The 22,113-nt window shown below is 43.5% G+C and overlaps 2 protein-coding genes across 3 annotated transcripts; one reads left to right on the top strand and one right to left on the bottom strand.

Annotated features, from left to right (window-relative positions):
- The first annotated feature begins 443 nt into the window (after positions 1–443).
- Positions 444–7,140, top strand: LOC106612710 (steroid hormone receptor ERR2). Its single transcript, XM_014214143.2, has 7 exons — positions 444–617; positions 1,025–1,443; positions 3,025–3,141; positions 3,622–3,732; positions 3,821–3,982; positions 4,147–4,416; positions 6,102–7,140. Exons 1-7 carry the CDS (start codon positions 559–561, stop codon positions 6,344–6,346), a joined length of 1,383 nt encoding a protein of 460 aa, XP_014069618.1. The 5' UTR covers positions 444–558; the 3' UTR covers positions 6,347–7,140.
- Positions 7,141–10,043: 2,903 nt separating this feature from the next.
- On the bottom strand, positions 10,044–21,394 carry LOC106612709 (SH3KBP1-binding protein 1). Of its 2 annotated transcripts, none has more exons than XM_014214141.3 (17): positions 21,182–21,394; positions 20,809–20,862; positions 20,589–20,634; positions 20,391–20,464; positions 20,228–20,286; positions 20,049–20,129; positions 19,800–19,970; positions 16,685–16,775; positions 16,391–16,581; positions 16,089–16,204; positions 15,766–15,853; positions 15,516–15,632; positions 14,871–15,041; positions 14,431–14,586; positions 14,032–14,313; positions 13,785–13,917; positions 10,044–12,906 (listed from the first exon to the last, which is right to left on the bottom strand). In XM_014214141.3, exons 1-17 carry the CDS (start codon positions 21,259–21,261, stop codon positions 12,252–12,254), a joined length of 2,565 nt encoding a protein of 854 aa, XP_014069616.2. In that variant the 5' UTR covers positions 21,262–21,394; the 3' UTR covers positions 10,044–12,251. The 2 variants fall into 2 exon arrangements, with proteins under 2 accessions (XP_014069616.2, XP_014069615.2); XM_014214140.3 differs by having other exon boundaries at positions 14,871–15,059.
- Between the last annotated feature and the right edge of the window lie 719 nt (positions 21,395–22,113).

Genomic DNA, 22,113 nt, shown 5'->3' on the forward strand with positions numbered 1-22,113 from the left:
AGTATAAGAGGGAAATCCTGGTTCCAACGATTACAGAGATGAGGGAGGGCGGAGTCTGGAGAAAAAAGAATAGTAAAATACATTTAATGACAACTGAGCAAAACCAACGGACATAGTGCATGGTGTTCCATCATAAGCAATAACGTTTCATGTTTTCACCTCGCTTTGATAACACTCTGTCAATAAGAGGTACCAGTGAAAATCCTCTTTAACAAATCCTGTTCATACTTTGACTCGTGTATCATGTATAAATGTTGCCTTCTGTGTGGTATGTAAACATGTAAATATGTATGTTGTACACTCAACACAATGGAAGTGAGAAGAGAATGAAACCATCAACAGACGTTTAGTGCTTGTCAGGATTAGTCCCCCAGGCCCCGCCCCTTTGCAATGACACAGGGCTTCAGCTAAATAAATCTGCAACTATAACTGTGGCCCTTGTCTCAGTGTCCTCACTCTGTCACTATTTCTCTCCATTTAGCTCCCAAACCAGAATACCACAATACTACTACTGCCTTGATAACTACATTTCTCATTTCGTCTCCTTTCTTCCTGGATATGGATCTAAAGGATTTTTGCCTGAGTGAAAATGTCCACTTCCTCAGCCAGCACAACCAGTAAGAATTCTTGAGATTTATGTTGTTGTTGTTTTTTTTACATTCATATTTGGTATGAAAGTAATGAACAATTGAATGTGATCATAGATACATTTTATTGGTCGTTAATCTGATGGCCACCAATTATGTGCTGTTGATGTGTGTTTACTTTTCATTTAAGCATGAGATAAGGATTCATTTAGTTGAGAAAAAAAAGTTATTATTAATTGTCTGTAGAATAAATGCAAAAGTTGGTTTCCTCCATGGGGAACATGAATAGAGTTGTTGGTCCTTGAGGTGGTCCATCCAATAGGCAGACTATATTGTGGTCTGCATGCCACACTGTTATCCTAGCAGTTCTATAAATAATAGGGTATTATTTCAGTGGGACTATATTGTTGTCATGATCATTTCAATTGTGCCATCAGCCTGTTGGACTCAAACACCGACGACGGTCCTTCACTAGATGATAGATGTATCAAGACGGATCCCCCCAGCCCTACCTTCGCCCTGGACCGAACCACAGCATTCAGTCCCAGCTCGGACAGCAGTGGATACAGTTTATTCTCACAGGGTCACTCGCTGGACCCGGAATCCCCGAGTTCGAGCAGCAGCGGCAGCGGTGTCAGCGCAGCACCGGACTCTAGCAGCGCATCTCAGTTTCGCTCAGATCGCAGTTTGGCGCTCTCCGCGCACGTTGACTCCATCCTCAAATGTGACTACTTATCGTCGCTGGGCTCTGGACCTAAAAGGCTGTGCCTAGTTTGTGGCGACTTTGCATCAGGATATCACTACGGAGTAGCGTCGTGTGAGGCATGCAAGGCTTTCTTCAAGAGGACAATTCAAGGTAAACAGAAGTGTATAGGTTTTTGCAAAAATCTGATAGAACATCAAATCAAGCCGTCTGGGATGGTGTGTGTTGCGTGCACTGTGTGCGAGCGTGCACGTGTGATACATTTACGACAGGGCAAAGTTCTGGGCTAGATCTTAATTAATAATATAATCAATGATCTATTAGAGGGGGAAGCGCAAATGAGGGTGATTGCAGCATACACAGATTTCCAATAGTTCTGTCAGCCGCAGACTCAGCTATGGGATTGATTTTCGTGTGAAGACTCAATGTGGTTCATATTGGTTGATGGCCCCAGAAATGCTTTATTGTCCCCCAAGCTGAAATCGGGAGGGGACTGTGGATCTATCTCGGTCCGTTCGTACGTTCGTTACACGCGATAGACCAATCTGCTATCTCAGACAGCACTGGGCCGATTTTGATGCGTCTTGCCTTAGAGATCCGTCATTGACAATGTTACACTGATTGGCTGCGAGAGCTATGGCCTAGTAGTTAACATAAGGGGGTCGACAACGACATGTTTATTGTTGCCTTGTTTCTAAATGGAGAAATTGCTTCAGTATATTATTTGGTTTTGATTTCTTAATATAATCCTGAATATTGTATTTTTGCAGTCTGAAACAAGAGAGGATTATTCTCTGCTACAAATGTTTTAAAAGAATTGACGCGTGATATTGATCCAGTGGCTTGATGCATTAACGACTGATTTTCAACATTATTTGACTATGCGCCTAATTTCAAGTATGCTTGAAGTTGAATGAAAATACTTATTTTATTCTCATTTATCAAAAGTGGCTTTTCATAATGCATTATTTTAGCAACAGTGCCCATCTCAAAGTATGAAACTGCAGCTTAATAAAAATGTGTTATTGCACCTATAACACCGCACAACACCTTTTAGTTTCTTGTGAATGGCACTCTGAAGAGGTGCCAATCTCCTGTTAAAAGCTTGGAGCTGTAACTTGGATGCCCTAATCTCAGAGCCTCTTGTCCAGGGGACAGGAGGTTTAGGGGTGAGCTCATTGATCGAGGGCCCTTGGCCCCTAGATCACCCCCAGATCCAGACCCGCTTGTCTGGGTATAGATGGGTGGGAGAAATGAATCAATACTCTATTAAATCCCCTTTTTGTCTTGTGTGAGCCCAAACATTGTAACACTTGTTGTGGTCATTAGGCTCAGTGTGAAAAAGCCAATCAATATCTGTATTTTGTCTGGGCTTCTATTGATTGCTGTGTGAAAGCTCAGGGTGCCAGCGAACACAGAGGCAAATTACTTCTGCCATAGTGCCACAGAATTACTTCTGTCATAGTGCCACAGACAGTGAAACTCAGTAAACCACCAGATGGCAAGGGTTAGCCATGGTGGCACACCCCCTAAAAACACACATTGTTTTACAGCATGGCAATTTGACCTTTAGGCTTTCTGAAAAGTTAAGCATCAAGAATGCACTTTGAGAAAGATACTGTAAAATACAGTGTCACCGTTTAGATTGCATTTTTGCGACATTGGCTTTTCTGACTGGTAACCTCAAGTATAGAGGGCGGGGTGTAAACAGAGCTGCGCTTTCTGTGTTTCCAGGTAACATTGAGTACAGCTGCCCTTTGATGAACGATTGTGAGATCACCAAGCGTCGTAGGAAGTCGTGCCAAGCGTGCCGCTTCCAGAAGTGCCTGCGTGCCGGCATGATGAAGGAAGGTGAGACTTGATGACCAACTCAACAACTCATCTCAGTGGAATCAATGGGCTCAATAAACAGACATGCTTAAGTGTACCAGCCTGCAGAACACATACAGCCTGACTTACAGTTTTTAATTACTCAACCTCTATTTTCAATCCCCATTAGCTGTTGCCAAGGCAGCTGCTACTCTTCCTAGGGTCCTGCAACATTAAAGCAGTTATATACAATTTTAAATATTACATGGCATTAGGCCACTACTATTCTACCACATACACTACCGTTCAAAAGTTTGGGGTCACTTAGAAATGTATTTTCATCTCTTTTTTTAAATTGATTCTACTGCTTACATCAGTTACCTGATGTGGAATAGAGTTCAATGGCGCCATGACTCTATGTAGTACTGTGCACCTCCCATAGTCTGTTCTTGACTTGGGGATTGGGGATCAATCAATGAGCAAAGAAGATGATCACTGATAATCATGTTTGTGTCACCACAGGTGTTCGCATGGACAGAGTAAGAGGAGGACGTCAGAAGTACAAGAGAAGGGGGGACTCTGGCCTCTCTCTTTATATGAAGGCCCCAGACACACACCCCGTCAAGGCCAACGGTGAGTACCCTCCAATAAGAGCCTCGTCAGTCACAAACGGGGAGTACACTAGAGTACATTACTAATATATCTGTTTGACCTCTTTCAGGAAACAAAGTGATCTCCCAGCTCCTCTTGACAGAGTCAGCCCCCCTGTGTGCCACGCCTGACAACTCAACCAATGATGACAACCTTAAAGCCCTGCTGACGCTTTGTGACCTCCTTAACAGGGAACTCTTGGTCATGATTGGCTGGGCAAAGCATATCCCAGGTACCCACTCCTGTTGCTCTTGTAGGTCATGTTAAATAAGCGTGACTCCCTGCTTAAAAAAAATAAAAATACTATGCCATTTTACACTGGTACAAAGGGACAAAGTTTACTTTTTATACTGTGAGAACTTATGGAGTATTACATTTCCATATTTGCCCTTCCAGGCTTCTCTGCCCTTTCATTGGTGGACCAGATGGCCCTGCTGCAGAGTGGTTGGATGGAGACGCTGGTCTTGTCAGTGGTGTCTCAGTCTCTGGGCTATGAGGAGGAGCTGGTGTTTGCTGGGAACCTGCATCTGGACCAGGCCCAGTGCAGAGCGGCTGGACTCTCTGACCTCTACACTGCCCTGAGACAGCTGACCACCAAGTACAGGCAGATTAACCTGAGCCGAGAGGAAGTGGTTACTCTCAAGGCTATGGCCCTCGCCAACTCAGGTACTAACTACATGGCCTGCACTGGATATCTGTTATCAGTAGTTAAGTGTTGTCAGCTGTTTATTTATTGTTTTATTTAACCTTTATTTAACTAGGCAAGTCAGTTAAAAACAAATTCTTATTTACAATGACGGCCTACCCCGGCCAAACCCTCCCCTAACCCGTACGATGCTGGGTCAATTGTGCGCAGCCCTATGGGACTCTTGATCATGGCCGGTTATGATACAACCCGGGATCGAACCCGGGTCTGTAGTGACGCCTCTAGCACTGCAGTGTCTTAGACCGCTGCGCCACTCAGGATCCTGTAACTGTGACAGAGCAAACTCAAGAGACCTAGCTGTACCCTTGTACAATCCCTCTTAGAAAGCATATTAAGAATGACAGAACTACCAGAAACATATACTACTATCTAATCTGCCTGGCTACTGCTTACAATAAATAATTGTGTTAAATTCAGCTTTACAATACACTGGCTTGGTACAAAATCTACTGCACCGTCTTCAGGCAGCCCTACATACAGCCACTCCTTCAGGACTGCTCTATTCAATCCGTATTGTGGAAGTTCAGCATTGCAGCGTGATTGAAATTTAAAGGCAATGTTACCGCGTTAGCGGAGACTGTAGTTACGTAAACGCTACAGATGTTGGCTCGATCGGAAATTACCTTTACTTGTCTATCTTGCAATCTGTAATGCTTTAGTAATACAGATTGATTCAAGCCCCTAAGTGTGATCCACAGTGCCTTTCCCTCAGGGTGTGTCCTTGAATACACTTTTGCTCCAGGGTCAGGTTCCCTAGCAGGGCAAGGCTGTTAAATGATGGTCAATACCTTGAAAAGCTACTAGCTGTCAGGGACTGACTGAGTGCCTAGACCCCTCATATTGGCAAACGTCCCTCACAGGTCTCGTATTTTAGTAATGGGATTCTCTCAGCATTACCCATGTCACTATCAGCCCTCCACTTTTTTTTTTAACTACCATTAATAATTTGATATAATGACTAACATGTTGTATTTAGTTTATTGGAGTCATAAATAAAGGGGTCATTATGTGAACGGTATTACCAATGCTATACTATATACTTGTGTGCTCCAATTTTTTTTGTTGATGAATCATTTTTCAATCACCTCTGTACAAACTGCCAGTCTTCAGACCACCATGACAGAGACTGGGGAGGTCTAGACGTCTGCCAAATCTGTTTTCCAACACCCACTTCTCTCACCCCTCCCTCCCCTCCCTTCCGGCTCCCGCTGTTATTCCCCAGGCCACAGCAAGTGGAAACTGATCAATATCCTAGCAGTGAGAAGGCTGCTTCTGCCCTCAGCCCTGATCAATAAATCCATCTGCCTCCCAGCGCCCTGCAAATGATCACAGGAATTCAGAAATCCATTAGGCGAGTCTGGCTGTGTTAGCCTGACACTCCGGGGCAGTCACACCGCCTGAGGTGGCTAGAAAGATCAGAGGAGGGAGCCTTTGTTTTTACATTTACAGTCCTTTCAGGAAAAATGAGGGTCGGCTGCATGCAACTTAACCTTGGCCCGTCCATTAGCCCTCAATGGCGAAACAAATGAGGTGGACAATGGGATCTGACACGCTGTCATGCCGAAACAAGGGGAGGTTTATCACACAATTCCACCCACACCCAAACACCCACAGGCCTCCCTTGACCTTGTCTCTCCCCACTCAGACGCAGAGAACCTGGAGTGTGTGGAGGCAGTGCAGCGGTTCCAGGATGGACTCCATGAGGCCCTGCAGGAGTACGAGAGCGCCCAGCACCCAGCAGAGCTTCACCGGGCAGGCAAACTGCTCATGACCCTGCCCCTGCTCCGGCAGACTGCCAACCGTGCCGTGGACACCTTCTGCCGGCTCCACCTGGAGGGCCACGTGCCCATGCACAAACTATTCCTGGAGATGCTGGACGCCAAAATATGACTGTTCTACACCTAACCTTCCATTGGCCCCTCACAAACCGTAACCAGGTGCCCCATTGTTGTGGGGTCAGAAGTTCAGGGTTTGGTGGGTCACAGTTTTATGACAAGTCACGGTGTCATGGAACGAGCCTGATAACTGCATACTGTAGAACAACATATACAAGTGATAGATCTTGTTTCTCATTAGGGCAAAAGCCAAGGGCTCTATTCAATCCGTATCGCGGAAGTTCAGTGTTACAGTGTGATTGAAATTCAAAGGCAATGTTCTTGCGTTAGCGGAGACTGCATTCACGGTAAATACTAGCCTATGTCGGCTCAATCGGAAATGACCTTTACATTGCTATCGCGCAATCTGGAACGCTTCAGTGATACAGTTTGAGTAGAGTTCCAAGTCTGGTAGATTCATATATTTTGGTACTTTTTCCAGAGGAGAGTATGTATATTGTTTTTTTTTGTATCGTGGGGATTTTCCAGCCATGATATTCAGTCTATATGAAAGGATGTCACTCATGTGAAAACATAATAGCACTTACTGATGATGCATTCTGTTAGCTAGATATCACATAGCCAATGGCCTCTGCAAGCTGTTAGCCAGGCTGAACCAAACTATTAGTACTGCTATCATTACAAACAGCACATTCTTTTGGACTTACCTGCCTTATAATGTACTAAGAAGTTGCGTTGCCATGACATTTGTATTTTATTTATTTATTTATTACACGATCGCTGTACAAAGACATGAACTGCTTTCCTACTAGTTTGTATGCGTTTGAATAAAATGCTTTTGGAATTAAATGCGTTTCGAGTGTGACAGACATTGGAGTGTGAACATTGTGTTTCATGTTGAACCACAAAGTAGGCTCTCTGTAATTAGTTAATAGTTTTATTCCATTTATGAAGATCAGATTAGAAAAGTACAGTCATAAAAGCGAGAAACTCGAGGGTACTGTATATGAAATGCACTCACAGCATCCTCGGCTAACATTCTGCTACTGACAAAGCAATCCCACTGTTGCCAAAATAATTATTATTAGTTCATGGACAGACAGATGTATTTTGTACAGACAAACACAGAACATTCAATGTTACATTTCCATTTAAGATATTTGTTACATAGATATATATACAGTATATATATATATACACTGTATATATATATATATATATATGTATATACAGTTGAAGTCAGAAGTTTACATACACCTTAGCCAAATACATTTAAACTCAGTGTTTCACAATTCCTGACATTTAATCCTAGTAAAAATCCCCTGTCTTTGGTCAGTTAGGATCACCACTTTATTTTAAGAATGTGAAATGTCAGAATAATAGTAGAGAATGATTTATTTCAGCATTTATTCATTTCATCACATTCCCAGTGGGTCAGAAGTTTACATACACTTAATTAGTATTTGGTAGCTTTGCTTTAAATTGTTTAACTTAAGTCAAACGTTTCAGGTAGCCTTCCACAAGCTTTCGACAATAAGTTGGGAGAATTTTGGCCCATTCCTCCTGACAGAGCTGGTGTAACTGTGTCAGCTTTGTAGGCCTCCTTGCTCGCACACGCTTTTTCAGGTCTGCCCACAAATTTTCTATGGGATTGAGGTCAGGGCTTTATGATGGCCACTCCAATACCTTGACTTTGTTGTCCTTAAGCCATTTTACCACAACTTTGGAAGTATGCTTGGGGTCATTGTCCATTTGGAAGACGCATTTGCAACCAAGCTTTAACTTCCTGACTGATGTCTTGAGATGTTGCTTCAATATATCCACATAATTTTCCTCCTCATGATGCTATCTAGTTTGTGAAGTGCACCAGTCCCTCCTTCAGAAAAGCACCCCCACAACATGATGCTGTCACCCCCGTGCTTCACGGTTGGGATGGTGTTCTTCGGCTTGCAAGCCTCCCCCTTTTTCCTCCAAACAGAATGATGGTCATTATGGCCAAACAGTTCTATTTTTGTTTCATCAGACCAGAGGACATTTCTCCAAAAAGTACGATCTTTGTCCCCATGTGCAGTTGCAACCGTAGTCTGGCTTTTTTATGCCGCTTTTGGAGCAGTGGCTTCTTCCTTGCTGAACAGCCTTTCAGGTTATTTCGATATAGGACTTGTTTCACTGTGGATTTAGATACCTTTGTACCTGTTTCCTCCAGCATCTTCTCAAGGTCCTTTGTTTTTGTTCTGGGAATGATTTGCACTTTTTGCACCAAAGTATGTTCATCTCTAGGAGACAGAAAACGTCTCCTTCCTGAGCGGTATGATGGCTGCGTGGTCCCATGGTGTTTATACTTGCGTGCTATTGCTCCCAAGGATGAACCAGACTTGTGGTCTACAATTTTTTTTCTGACGTCTTGGCTGATTTCCTTTGATATTCCCATGATGTCAAAGAGGCACTGAAGTTGAACGGAAGGCCCTGAAATGCATCCACAGGTACACCTCCAATTGACTGAAATGATGTCACTTAGCCTATCAGAAGCTTCTAAAGCCATGATATCATTTTCTGGAATTTTCCAAGCTGTTAAAGGCACAGTCAACTTAGTGTATGTAAACTTCTGACCCACTGGAATTGTGATACAGTGGATTATAAGTGAAATAATCTGTAAACAATTGTTGGAAAAATGACTTGTGTCATGCAAAGTAGATGTCCTAACCGACTTGCCAAAACTATAGTTTGTTAACAGGAAATTTGTGGAGTGGTTGAAAAATGAGTTATAATGACTCCAACCTAAGTGTATGTAATCTTCTGACTTCAACTGTATATATACACACACACACACACACACACACTACCAGTCAAAGGTTGACACACCTACACATTCCAGGGTTTTTCTTTATTTTTTACATTGTTGAATAATAGTGAAGACATCAAAACTGTGAAATAACACATATGGAATCACGTAGTAACCAAAAACGTGTTAATCAAATCAAAATATCTTTTATATTTGAGATTCTTCAAAGTAGCCACCCTTTGCCTTGATGACAGCTTTGCATACTCTTGGCATTCTCTCAAACAGCTTCATGAGGTAGTCACCTGGAATGCAGTTCAATTAACAGGTATGCCTTGTTAAAAGTTCATTTGTGGAACTTCTTTCCTTCTTAAAGTGTGTGTTGGGTCATTGTCCTGTTGAAAAACAAATGATAGTGGGACTAAGTGTCAACCAGATGGGATGGCGTCTCACTGTAGAATGCTGTACTAGCCATGCTAGTTAAGTGTCCCTTGAATTCTATATAAATCACAGACAGCGTCACCAGCAAAGTTCTTGAAATTTTCCCTATTGACTGACCTTCATGTCAAAGTAATGATGGACTGTCATTTCTCTTTGCTTATTTGACCTGTTCTTCACATAATATGGACTTGGTCTTTAACCAAATAGGGCTATCTTCTGTATACCACCCATACCTTGTAACAAAACGCATTAAGAAGGAAAGAAATTAATCAAATGAAGGTTTAACAAGGCACACCTATTAATTGAAATGCATTCCAGGTGAATACCTCATGAAGCTGGTTGAGAAAATGCCAAGCGTGATCAAAGCGGTCATCAAGCCAAAGGGTGGCTACTTTGAAAAATCTCACATATAAAATATATATTACTTTTTTGGTTACTACATGATTCCAGGTGTTATTTCATAGTTTTAATGTCTTCACTATTATTCTACAATGTAGAAAATAGTAAAAATAAAGAAAAACCCTTGAATGAGTTGGTGTGTCCAAACTTGACTGTTTATATATAAGTCAGAAAATGGCATTTAAAACAACATAGGATAATGGGTTAAAAGCCTACCTTTGGGTTTCTTACAATTCCACAAAACATTCAAGGTGGTGCCAGTTTAACCAATGACACAAACATACACATAAATGGAAGAGTTTGATTAATAGTATGACTTTCTGCTTCATTTATGTGACATGGAATTGCAGAAGAAAAACAAATGCTACCAAAGTGAAAGACAAAAAAAAGAGTGACAAGTATTAGACAAGACAGTAAACAGAGACAAATTTGAACACGCCTCTTCATCTGAGCTATTGGTGCAACAGAAAATACTGCCGAACTACGTTGTTGTCAGTGACATATCAATTAACCCAGTTAACATTGCAACAGAAACTAAACACTAAAACACACAAACATGTGAAAACAGGTTAATATTTACAAAATATAAAACATAAGTAATCAAATGGTTCAGAAAAAGCACAAAAGAGATAGACCTCTACCTACATTTGGTAGAATCCCTCCACAATCAAGTTGCTTGTCCTTGCAACAAAGTTTGGGTAAAATGGTCATAACCCATTAAGAAAAAGATAAAACACAGGTACGTGAGGCACTGGGTTGTGATCTGGAGGAAGACTCGAAAAAGAATGATCCAAAATGGCAGTAAGTTAGTCAGATGTAACTAAACATATGAATGATAAAATGTCTATCATTTATCTACAGATTGGCCATCGGATTCTTCTTCAACAATCATCACTACATTTGATACTGCGTGTGCAGTAGGCTTATTGATTCATTTAAGGTACAGAAAGCCAACCGTAGTGCAAAGCAGGAAGACTGAAATAGAAATCTGTAGAGGATATCAGAAACATTGAGGCCAGCCACCTGGACAGCTGATGAAACTGTGGTTTTGCACAACCAAATAATACAATTTCTGCAGAAACTAATCGGAAACTGTCTCAGGGAAGCTCATCTGCGTGCTCATCCTAACCAGGGTGAAACCGCTCTTCATGGATTAATCCCGGTTTCAACTGCACCGGTCAGATGGCAGACAGGGTGTATGGTGTTATGTAGGCGAGAGGCTTGCTGATGTCAACGTTGTGAACAGACTGCCCCATGGTGGCGGTGGGGTTACGGTATGGGCAGGTATAAGCTACGGACAACAAACAAAGTAGCATTTTATCGATGCCGATTTGAGTGCACAACAATGGAGGCTGGTGGGAGAAGCTATAGGAGGACAGACTCATTGGAATGGCTGGAATGGAAGCCATGGAACTGAGTCAAACATGTGGTTTTCCTATATTTGATTTGTTATATACAGTTCCATTTATTCCATTCCAGCCATTACAATGAGTCCACCAGCCTCCACGGATGCACAGAGATACCGTGATGAGATCCTGAGGCCCATTGTCGTGCCATTCATCCGCCGCCGTCACCTCATGTTTCAGTATGATAATACACAGCCCCATGTCGCAAGGACCTGTACATAAAATGTCCCAGTTCTTCCATTCTCAGACATGTCACTCATTGAGCATGTTTCGGATGCTCTGGATCGATTTTGTACAACAGCGTGTTCCAGTTCCTGCCAATATCCAGCGACTTCGCACAGCCATTGAAGCAGAGCGGGATAACATTCCACAGGCCACAATCAACAGCCTGATCAACTCTACGCGAAGGATATGTGTCGCGCTGCATAAGGCAAATGGTGGTCACACCAGATACTCACTGGTTTTCTGACCACACTACAAACGTTAAGGTATCTGTGACCAACAGATGCATATCTGTATTCCCAGCCATGTGAATTACATAGGCCCTAATCTAATGATTTTATCTCAATTGACTGATTTCCTTATATGAACTGTAACGCAGTAAAATCTTTGAAATGGTTGCATTTATATTTTTGTTCGGTGTAATTTAATGAAATGGACTGCTCTACCAAATGCAACCGAAAACCTCTATACATGGTTAGATTTACAACGTGTATCGTCAACACATTGACAGTTTGGATATGTTGTATATGAATCTTGCCTACGTCACAGCTGGCCCTTTTGAAAACAGAGGAATGACATTTGATATGTATCCCTGATGCTAAACAAGGAAATGTCCATAAATGTGACAATAGGTGCCGTCACTAAACCACACATGCTCAGAAACACCAAAAGCGTCCATTGTTAGTCCACTCACTCATACGTCACCGAGCCAGTCAGAAACTGGTCTCATTCATAGGGGGTTTAGGACTGGTGGGGGGCACAGGGGAGGAGCTCTCTGGAGTGGCTGCTGCAGCCTCAGGGGGCGGGACTTCTGTAGTAGGGGAGGTGTCAGCTCGACGAGGCGACACGGGGGTCTGGGAGCGGGTTGGACTGACGACTGTAGCAGGGGCAGGGCTGGGTGAGGTGGGCTGCGGCCGGCGCAGCGATGAAGATGGGGAGGCTGCAGGGGGGCTGGAGAAAGAAGCAGGTGTCCGTAGGCCCAGTCTAGCCTCCAACTCTGAGCATACGGCCAGGCTGCGCCGCGAGCCCCCCTCCGCCCCTCCTGCAGAATCCGAGACCTTGGCAAGCTCCTGACAACGCTCAACAAAACTACCCCTGCGCAGAGACCCCATGCCACCGTCCCGGTCTCTGTCCTGGGGGACGGTGCGGCCAGGCCGGGGGCTGCCACTGCTGCTGAGGGAGGCCTGGCTCAGACCCAGGTGGTGGGGCTGGATGCCCAACCCCGTCATGGAGAGAGCCATGTCCCGGGGCTTGGTGAGGGGCACCGGAGGGGCCTGGCGGGGCAGGCTACCAGAGAAGGGACCCGAGCTGCTCACACCTCCTCTGGTCCCACGCTCTCTGGAGCTCTCACTCAGCTGGGACTGCAAACTGCAGAGACAAGAAATAGAGAGAATATGATCAGGGCCTAAAATTTACTTTTTGTTCCACCAGCCACTGTGGCAGGTAGATTTTTTTTTAAATGTACCAGTGACTCAGATTTTTTTTACCAGCCCAAAAACATTTGCCATAATTACATGCTCTGGAATTTTTCTAAAACAAAAAATGTATTAGTAAGAAGTAATGTGGTATATTGCTTAATTACATTTTTTCTTTTAACCAAAATATCAGATGAGACAATGTTCAGCTGCCCCTTTATGGGCGGAAGGTTACTGTGGTAACGAGGATACTTGAGTCATGTCATGTGTCTGTAAGATTTGGGATGTGACTAGTAGTAGACATCGTCTACAGCGTCTCTTCACTATCAGTTGAAGCAGCAGATTCAAACAAAGATTGAAAAACAAGCGCGCTTGCGAACAAAACAATGTAAATAGCCAACGAGGACAAAGTCTCACTTTGCTGACTTGAGTAAATTAGACCAAGTTTTATGCCTGTGCCAGCGCCTCCAAAAAAGGTGCTTTAACATTGCGCAAAGCTGTTGCTGCGTGAGGTGGGATTTGTATTCCTTTGTGCAATTAGAAACAATATACTTTGAAGGCACCTACTTCAGCATTTTTCGCACATATTCTCATACTTTACTTTTGATTATATTTTTATACACAAATGCGAATGCAATGCTCACACCGTAGAGCCCTGCAAATTGACCACCCCCCAAACTAAAGCTACCCGCATTTTGTGGGTGTTAATTTTATGCCCTGAATATGTACACTTGCAAAAAGGATAGCATCAGTGTGTTAATATAAGCAGCTGTATGGGTCATGTAGCAGGTGCTTGATTACATGGGCAGTTGGGATTGGTGGATGGTGTACCTAGAGGTAGAGGCTCGGGGGGTGGAGGAGTGGGTGAAGGAGGCAGTGGGACTCATGTCAGGTGTACGGGTCAGAGCCAGGTCACACTGGTCTAACAGCTCCAGGAGCTCCTCTTCTGTAGGGCCACCCAGCGCTGAGGGACAACCAGACAGAGACAGTCAGAGACCCAACTCAACGTCCAGGACACATCACTTAAGAAAACCAGTCGACACAAAAAGCCACGTGTGTAGAGCGGAGGTTGTCTTACCCCTGATGTCCACTTTCCCTGCGATCTCCATGGCCGTGGTCAGGTCCCACATCTGGATGCTACCGTTGGCGTGGCCACCGAAGAGGTAGCGGCGGGGACGTGAGCCGATGCGGCTGGACCCCTCGCACTCGTGCACCATGAAGGAGGTGATGGAGGTGCCGTCCACAGAGCGCACCTCGCACACCCTCTTCCCGTTGGATGAGAGGCGCACGTAGAGTTTGTCTGTGTCAGGGACGACCCTCTGGATAAATACCTGCTGGTCATCTCGCTCACCATAGGGACCTGTTAGAGGGGAACACGTACCCTTACAGTACGTACCCTTACAGTCCTTTCCCATTGCATCTCTAAAATGTTAACAAACCAGTGTCCACTTTTGACCCCTGACCTCTGTCTGCTTACCTATCTCAGTGCCGGCAGCACAGCCCCCGTGGCCATCGATGTCCTCCAAAGAGAGGATCTTGAAGGAGGTGAGGGGGGTGGAGCCTGGCTGGGTGGAGATCATGCCCCTGAAGCGAGTCACCGTCCAGGTCCGCACGTGGTTGTTGTCTGCACACACTGACGACACAACAGGGCTAACCCAAAGACATCAGAAGATGGGGCCCATCATGCAGCACTAAACTTGGAGGACCAATGTTTCTCTGTCAGCAACATCAATGTTTAACGTATCGCTGTGTCAGCTGACATCCGAAAAGACAAAAATCAAATCAACCCCAATGAGAAATGTAGCTAAATTAATTCATTAGCATAATATCCAACAGCTTACAAGCGGAGACGGTAGAATACACAGCGAAGTAACGATCATCCCTAAAACGTGGAGGCTCCTGGCCAACCCTTCTCACCTGATATGAGATGCTTCTCAGAGAGCATGATCTTGGTGACGGGACTGCGGTGGACTGAGAAGGTCTGGAAGAGCTGGGGCCCAGAGCCCACGGTCTCCGGGTGCTGCACTATGACCCGCACCGTGCCCGAGCTGGTCCCGTAGGCGATCTCGATCCAGTTGCCGCTGTCGCCTGACGACACATTGGGGACTTTTATCCCATACACTATTTTAGCCACAACGCATGCTGTGTTATGTACCGTTGCATATCAAGAAATGGAAGTGGATAGTCAGCCGGTAGACCCAAAAAGGTTAAGGTTGAGGTATTAGGATCGAAATTGGTTCAAGTTCATGTTCATGTTAGGGACGTGAGGTTAGGGTAAAGGTCAAGATTAGTTTAAAGGTTAACGTTAGGTAAAGAGTTAGCGAAACGCCACCGGGAACCATTCAAAATCTGCCAGCTGCCTAGAAAATTACCATCGCTGACCATAAATGAAGTAACACGGCAAACAAGTTTTTCAGAAAATGATTGTTTTGCACCATGTATTTATTAAGTTTGTATTTCCAATAACCACGATTGACCAATTGATACCTTCTAATCCTTAAAAACGTGCAGAAAAAAGCAATTCATTTTAGTGAAGGTAAAAATCTAAACGGGCAGACATACTTGTTTTGGGCGTGAGGTAAACACTGAGAGCAGTGACGGCATCCTCCGTGGGGTCGCGGTACAACTCTGTCACTAGGAGGTCATTGTCCTTCATCCTCAATGGAAACTTCTGAACATCTGTTGACAAGAACACATCCATGAGAGGTCTATATTTTGCAAGTGTATTCATATACTGAATGATGTAATATAAAAACACCTTTCAATAGTTTTCCATTATTGCATCATAGGTAGAAAAGATGACTTCCCTTACCTATATAATATATGGACCCATTGTTACAGCCTAGAATGAGGAAGGAACCGGCAGTATCATAGCTATTAATGGGAACCACATCTTGATTCTGAGAAGGGAAAGACAAAAGGAAAACATGAAGTGGTGTACAACACATATAATATATGCCATTTAGCCAACACAACTTACAGTCCTGTGTGCATACATTTTACATATGGGTGACCCCGGGAATCGAACCCACAATCCTGGCATTGCAACTGAGCCACACAGGACCACATATATTATTAATACACATATGTTCTTTTGATGTGACATTCTTACAGAATGTACGGACACAACTTTACCTGCCAATGTTTGGTCACTGCATTCCATACTCCCACTTTCCCTGTGTGGCTGGTGGCAATAAGCTGGTTCCCCACAAAGAAGAGAGCCTCCACGGGGACATTCAGACTGAACACACCTGGAGGGAAGCAGGGACAATGGAGACCTATTAGCACAGCCTTTACAATAAGCACCCACAACTACCTATGAAGTGGTCTCTTAAAATACTAAACGACAAGTCAACAAATAAACATTTTCAGCGATAAAAATATCGTAGCCGTAATATATGTTTTAACACTGTGCGTTCATTCGTTTGCAGACTGACCTATCTCATTGCCGTTGCCGTCGGGACAGATAGTCCAGAGGATGATCTCTGTGCCCGAGGCCACGGCCACCATTTTGTCGTTGTCTCCCAGGGAGCCGCCCATCACCTTGGCGTTGAGCGCCACCCTGTCAATCACCCAGTCCAGACGGGGACTGGTGAACACCTGCTGCCAGCCGGTAGACTCTTTCACTCTGATGGAAGAGGACAGCACAGTTAACACCCCTCTATGGTCCTTACCAAAAGACTGATTCATATGACACTGTAATATCGTGCATGGAAGTCCTGTGTTCTTACCTGTAGCAAACAACAAACTGGGCATAAGCCACAGCGATCCAGTTGTGGTGGCCACAGATGATGCGGACCATGCCTGGGTCTGCAAGCTGAGCTGTGTAGGAAGGGAAAGATAAACAGGTGGGGGTGAAGGTGAACCCTCAGGTTGATAATATTCCCTTAACAAATAAAAATGGCTCCAGGTTAGAGCTTTTACTTTCAATACATTGCAACCAGACAATACATATTGATTGAAGCTAAATATAATAAATATATTGAAGCTAAATATAATGTAAAAATACTGTCCCGAAAGATTGTCAAGGTCTCAAGTCACACGAGCCACAGACGGTTCATTCTAACCCTAGCGGTCTCCTTACACAGACCTGCACCTTGAGAATATCTGCACCTTAGAGACTGTTTGCACCGACTCCCCACACATCCAACCCCTTACACATAAACACAGTCCAGCACGGGTCAGTTTTTTGGAGCCACACTCACCCCGCGCCAGCCATATCAATTCCGAGCCCCACCCAATATCCAACAACAGGACAGATTTTTATCTGCAACCCCACCCACATATAATTATTAAGAGAGCTGATCCGTGACCCGCCAAATAACATCAATTTAGTTCATTGTTTTTATGACTCCAGAGTAGTAGGCTACTAGGCCATTCCCCTTCCCTGCATGAATGAATTTGACTGCATCTCTATTCAACATTAGGATAAAAGGAAACCATGCCATGAATTAAGAACGATAGGCCTATCTTCTTAATTACACAATGCAACACATTGACAACCCAAATTGCTTTGAAAAAGAGCCTTCTAATTACCTAATGAAAGCCTATTGCCGACATAACAAAATACCCATATTAAATATTGTTTAGATAACCAAATAGTTTAATTGAAACTTAGATAAACAATTCCAAAAATCAAATTGGCTATAGGCTGCAAAAATAGCCTATTAAATGAATACAGGCTATTGGCTACTCAAACTTCTACCAGCCGCACAGGTTTAAACTGTATATAGCCTGCATACGGTCGAAATGAATGAAAGCCTGAATTAATTTAGCCTAATTCTGAATGTTAGGAGTAGATTCCTAGAGGAAGAAGTATTTTCTATCTACTAAATGTCTTGGTAAGTCATGGTATTTAAAAAACACTTTAAAGTACTTTTTTAGGAGAGTGGTCTGTGCGATTATTTGATTGACAGTTCTGGTCGCCTAGCGATGGACGTTAGTCCTGCTTCAAGAAGCGGCATTCCTTTACAGACCAGTAAAATGCCCATTCAGTGGCGCTTCGAAACTATCTCCATGTAAACATTCACAGTGCAGGGTGGAAAAAAGTATGCGAACCCTTGGATTCAATAACTGGTTGACCCTCCTTTGGCAGCAATAACCTCAACCAAACATTTTCTGTAGTTGCGGATCAGACCTGCACAACGGTCAGGAGGAATTTTGGACCATTTCTCTTTACAAAACTGTTTCAGCTCAGCAATATTCTTGGGATGTCTGGTGTGAACCGCTCTCGAGGTCATGCCACATCATCTCAAATCGGGTTTAGGTCAGGACTGACTGGGCCACTCCAGAAGGCTTATTTTCTTCTGTTGAAGCTATTCTGTTGTTGATTTACTTCTGTGTTTTGGGTCGTTGTCCTGTTACATCACCTAACTTCTATTGAGCTTCAATTGACAGACAGATAGCCTTACATTCTCCTGCAAAATGTCTTGATAAACTTGGGAATTCATTTTTCTGTTGATGATAGCAAGCTGTCCAGGCCCTGAAGCAGGAAAACAGCTCCAAACCGTGGTGTTCCCTCCACCATACTTTACAGTTGGGATGAGGTTGATGTTGGTGTGATGTGCCTTTTTTCCTCCACACGTAGTGTTGTGTGTTCCTTCCAAACAACTCAACTGTAGTTTCATCTGTCCACAGAATATTTAGCCAGTAGCTCCGTGGAACTTCCAGGTGTACTTTTACAAACTTCAGACCTTGCAGCAATGTTTTTTTTGGACATCAGTGGCTTCTTGTTCAGTGTTTTACATATCGTAGACTTGTCAACAGAGATGTTAGCATGTTCCAGAAATGTCTGTAAGTCTTTAACTGACACTAAAGGATTCTTCTTAAACCTCATTGAGCATTCTGTGCCTAGCTCTTGCAGTCATCTTTGCAGGATGACCACTCCGAGGGAAAGTAGCAACAGTGCTGAACTTTCTCAATTTATAGACATTTTGTCTTACTGTGGACTGATGAACATCAAGGCTTTTAGAGATCAAGTTGAAAAGGGTTACAAAAGTAAGTCAACAATTCTAAATCTTAGGTCTTCTGAGATCTCTTTGTTCGAGGCATGGCTCACATAAGGCAATGCTTCTTGTGAACAGCAAACTCAAATTTTGTGGGTGTTTTCTATAGGGCAGGGCAGCTCTAACCAACATCTCCAATCTCGTCTCATTGATTAGACTCCAGGTTAGCTGACTCCTGACTCCAATTAGCTTTTGGAGAAGTCATTAACCTAGGGGTTCACATACTTTTTCCAACCTACACTGAATGTTTAAATGATGTATTCAATACAGACAAGAAAAATACAATAATTTCTGTGTTATTAGTTTAAGCACACTATGTTTGTCTATTGTTGTGACTTTGATTAAGATCAGATCAAATTTGATGACCAATTTATGCAGAAATACAGGTAATTCCAAAGGGTTCACATACTTTTTCTTGCCACTGTATATGACTGCGGGAGATGAAACTTCATTGACCAGCCCTAGCTGTCATACATACATAATAGGAACATTATTCTGCACTGTAAATTGACGTGGAATTTTGTGATTTCAAAAAACAAAATCAACCCCCCCCCCCCCCCCCCCCCCCCCCCCCAAAAGGCATGTTGAAACATTTGTCACATCCCTAATGCATACTACCTCTTCAATTAGTTATTTTTTTACTTGACTCTTTCATTGTTATTACTGATGTTGATTGTACTGCACTATTGAAGAATACCACATAAGCATTTTGCTGCACCTTTTCAAATGACATTTTATTGGTCACATACACATATTTAAGCAGATAATATTGCAGGTGTAGCAAAATGCTTGTAAAATGTGTATGCGTATGTTAAATGTGTATGTGATTCTGAGGCCTTACCACCACTTATCCTCTCCTCAATTGTTGCTTTACCCAGTATGCCCGCGTTGCCCAGGTTGGGTGGCATGGTGTTGCTGCGTCTCACTGGAGCCCTCTCCATGGGCAAGGCACAGCCACCCATATACTGAGGCCCCGCCACACTGTGACGGTTTCTCCGCTTCGCCGGGTACACTGGTGAACAAGAGAAGACGATCAGGAAATACAAGTTAACACACACTTTGAATGTCCTTGAAGTGAAGTCAAATCTACCTGGAGGTGGCAGATAGCCATTGAAGAGCACGTTTCCACAGGAGGATCGGTCCAGTTCGTCACAAAGCTGCAGCTTGCGCACTGAGGAAGAGAAAAAAGTAACCAAGGTGCAGACACTAATACATACAAAGAAAGACAGCCTCTCATTCACAGCTGTATTTGACTAGCTACTTTCTTACCCAACGGAGTGATTCCATAGAACTCCGCTTCATGCATGAGTAGGTGCACATTTATAGACCTAAAAAGAAAGGTTAAGAAATCTAATTTGGAAGACAACCTGCCATCAAGGCTGAATAGATATATATTGTTTTACTGTTTAATTGTAAACAAAGGAATCAGCACCTGGGAAACAACTCTTTGGTACGCAGGAAGTTCAGTATGGGAGTAAAGAGAGATGGGTCCCGATCTATGAAGATCTGTGGAAGATTAAGGTCAGCAGCACATTACAAATATGTTATAAGTAGGCCTAAGTGGTTTCCAATATCAAATAGGCTTATATACACATAGCCTAAGTTTTTCCATCGATTTCAGACAACTTACCGCTCCAGTTTCATCCTTCAAAGTTGAGATCCTCCCACTTAGAAGACTGGCAGAGACAACACAACTCACTCGTTAGCATCACTAAGTAAGGTCTACAGCAAATGACCATATGCCATCACTATGGTCGGGTAATTAATGAGTCGGAGTGAGTCATTATGAAGACACTTGTGAATTTAATAAAGGCATTGGCCTAGGTCGCAAAATAAAAATAGTTACCTACCTTGAGAAAAAGGAGTCTGGGACCCATGTCAATGTCTGTCTGGAGGTGCTGAACCTGAAACAACATGATCACTCAAATGAGTGTACACACTGACTCAAGTTTGATCAAGTTCAAAACCATTGAAAAGCTAGCAAGCTAACATTACTTAGCTAGCTAGCACCTTCCGGCTGCACTGTGAAATCAGTAGTTGCTAACGTTACTGTCAGAGACATATAGTTTATATCTAACTAACAGTAGTTAGTTTGCTAACTTAAGACAATGTTACTAATGTTATTTGATTACTAAAAATAGCTGGTATCTAGTTAGCTAGCCAGCCAGCAACTTTTACATAGCTAGCAGCTGTTAGCTTATTCAAAGTAATGCCAGTCCTCACCTTTTTCCTCCAACGTTTAAATGGATAATCTCTCCGGTCCTTGCTATATTAGCCATATTGTAAGCTGTGTGAATGTTCATGCATTGCCCACAAAGTAAACGTTTGGATTAATCATCACAAAAAGTATTTAGACAACGTTAGCCACATAATTATTCCTGTTACAACTTCCTGAAACAGAGCCTTCTTCTTCTTCTTCTTCTTCTTCTTCTTCTTCTTCTGTGGTGTCTGACAGTCAACAACAACCAAATTTTCATCGTCGCGGCGCCACAAGGTGTTCTGGAGTGCGGAGTACAGGCGCGGTTTACCCAATTATTGTTTTTACTGTAAGCTACAAGCAACGTCTGACATAATACATATGATCTGGCAAGTAAACACACTAAATGACCAAAGGTATGTGGACACCTGCTCGTCGAACATCCCATTCCAAAATTATAGATTAATATGGAGTTGCTATAACAGCCTACACTCTCTGGGAAGGCTTTCCACTAGATGTTGTAACATTGCTGCAGGGACTTGCTTCCAGTCAGCCACAAGAGCATTAGTGAGGTCGGGCACTGATGTTGGGCGACTAGGCCTGGCTCCCAGTCGGCGTTCCAATTCATCCCAAATGAGTTCGATTGGTTTGAGGTCAGGGCTCTGTGCAGGCCAGTCAAGTTCTTCCACACCGATCTCGACAAACCATTTCTGTATGGATCTCGCTTTGTGCACGGGGGCATTGTCATGCTGAAACAGGAAAGGGCCTTCCCCAAACTGTTGCCACAAAAGTTTGAAGCACAGAATCATCTAGAATGTCATTGTATGCTGTGGCGTTAAGATTTCCCTTCACTGGAACTGAGGGGCCTTGCCAGAACCATGAAAAACAACCCCGGACCATTATTCCTCCTCCAGAAAACTTTACAGTTGGCACTATGCATTGGGGCAGGTAGCGTTCT

Source organism: Salmo salar, chromosome 09, assembly GCF_965601325.2.
Source record: "Salmo salar chromosome 09, fSalSal1, whole genome shotgun sequence".
NCBI lineage: Eukaryota > Metazoa > Chordata > Actinopteri > Salmoniformes > Salmonidae > Salmo > Salmo salar.

Excerpts from the sequence above, each read along its gene's own strand:
- LOC106612709 (XM_014214140.3), bottom strand. The coding sequence starts at position 21,261 with ATGAACATTCACACAGCTTACAATATGGCTAATATAGCAAGGACCGGA. Across the intron at positions 20,287-20,390 it reads ACCAAAGAGTTGTTTCCCAG|GTCTATAAATGTGCACCTAC; the intron begins GTGCTGATTCCT and ends CTTTCTTTTTAG. Across the intron at positions 14,587-14,870 it reads TGAGAAGCATCTCATATCAG|TGTGTGCAGACAACAACCAC; the intron begins GTGAGAAGGGTT and ends TTGTGTCGTCAG.
- LOC106612710 (XM_014214143.2), top strand. The coding sequence starts at position 559 with ATGGATCTAAAGGATTTTTGCCTGAGTGAAAATGTCCACTTCCTCAGC. Across the intron at positions 618-1,024 it reads TTCCTCAGCCAGCACAACCA|CCTGTTGGACTCAAACACCG; the intron begins GTAAGAATTCTT and ends TTGTGCCATCAG. Across the intron at positions 3,983-4,146 it reads CTGGGCAAAGCATATCCCAG|GCTTCTCTGCCCTTTCATTG; the intron begins GTACCCACTCCT and ends TTGCCCTTCCAG.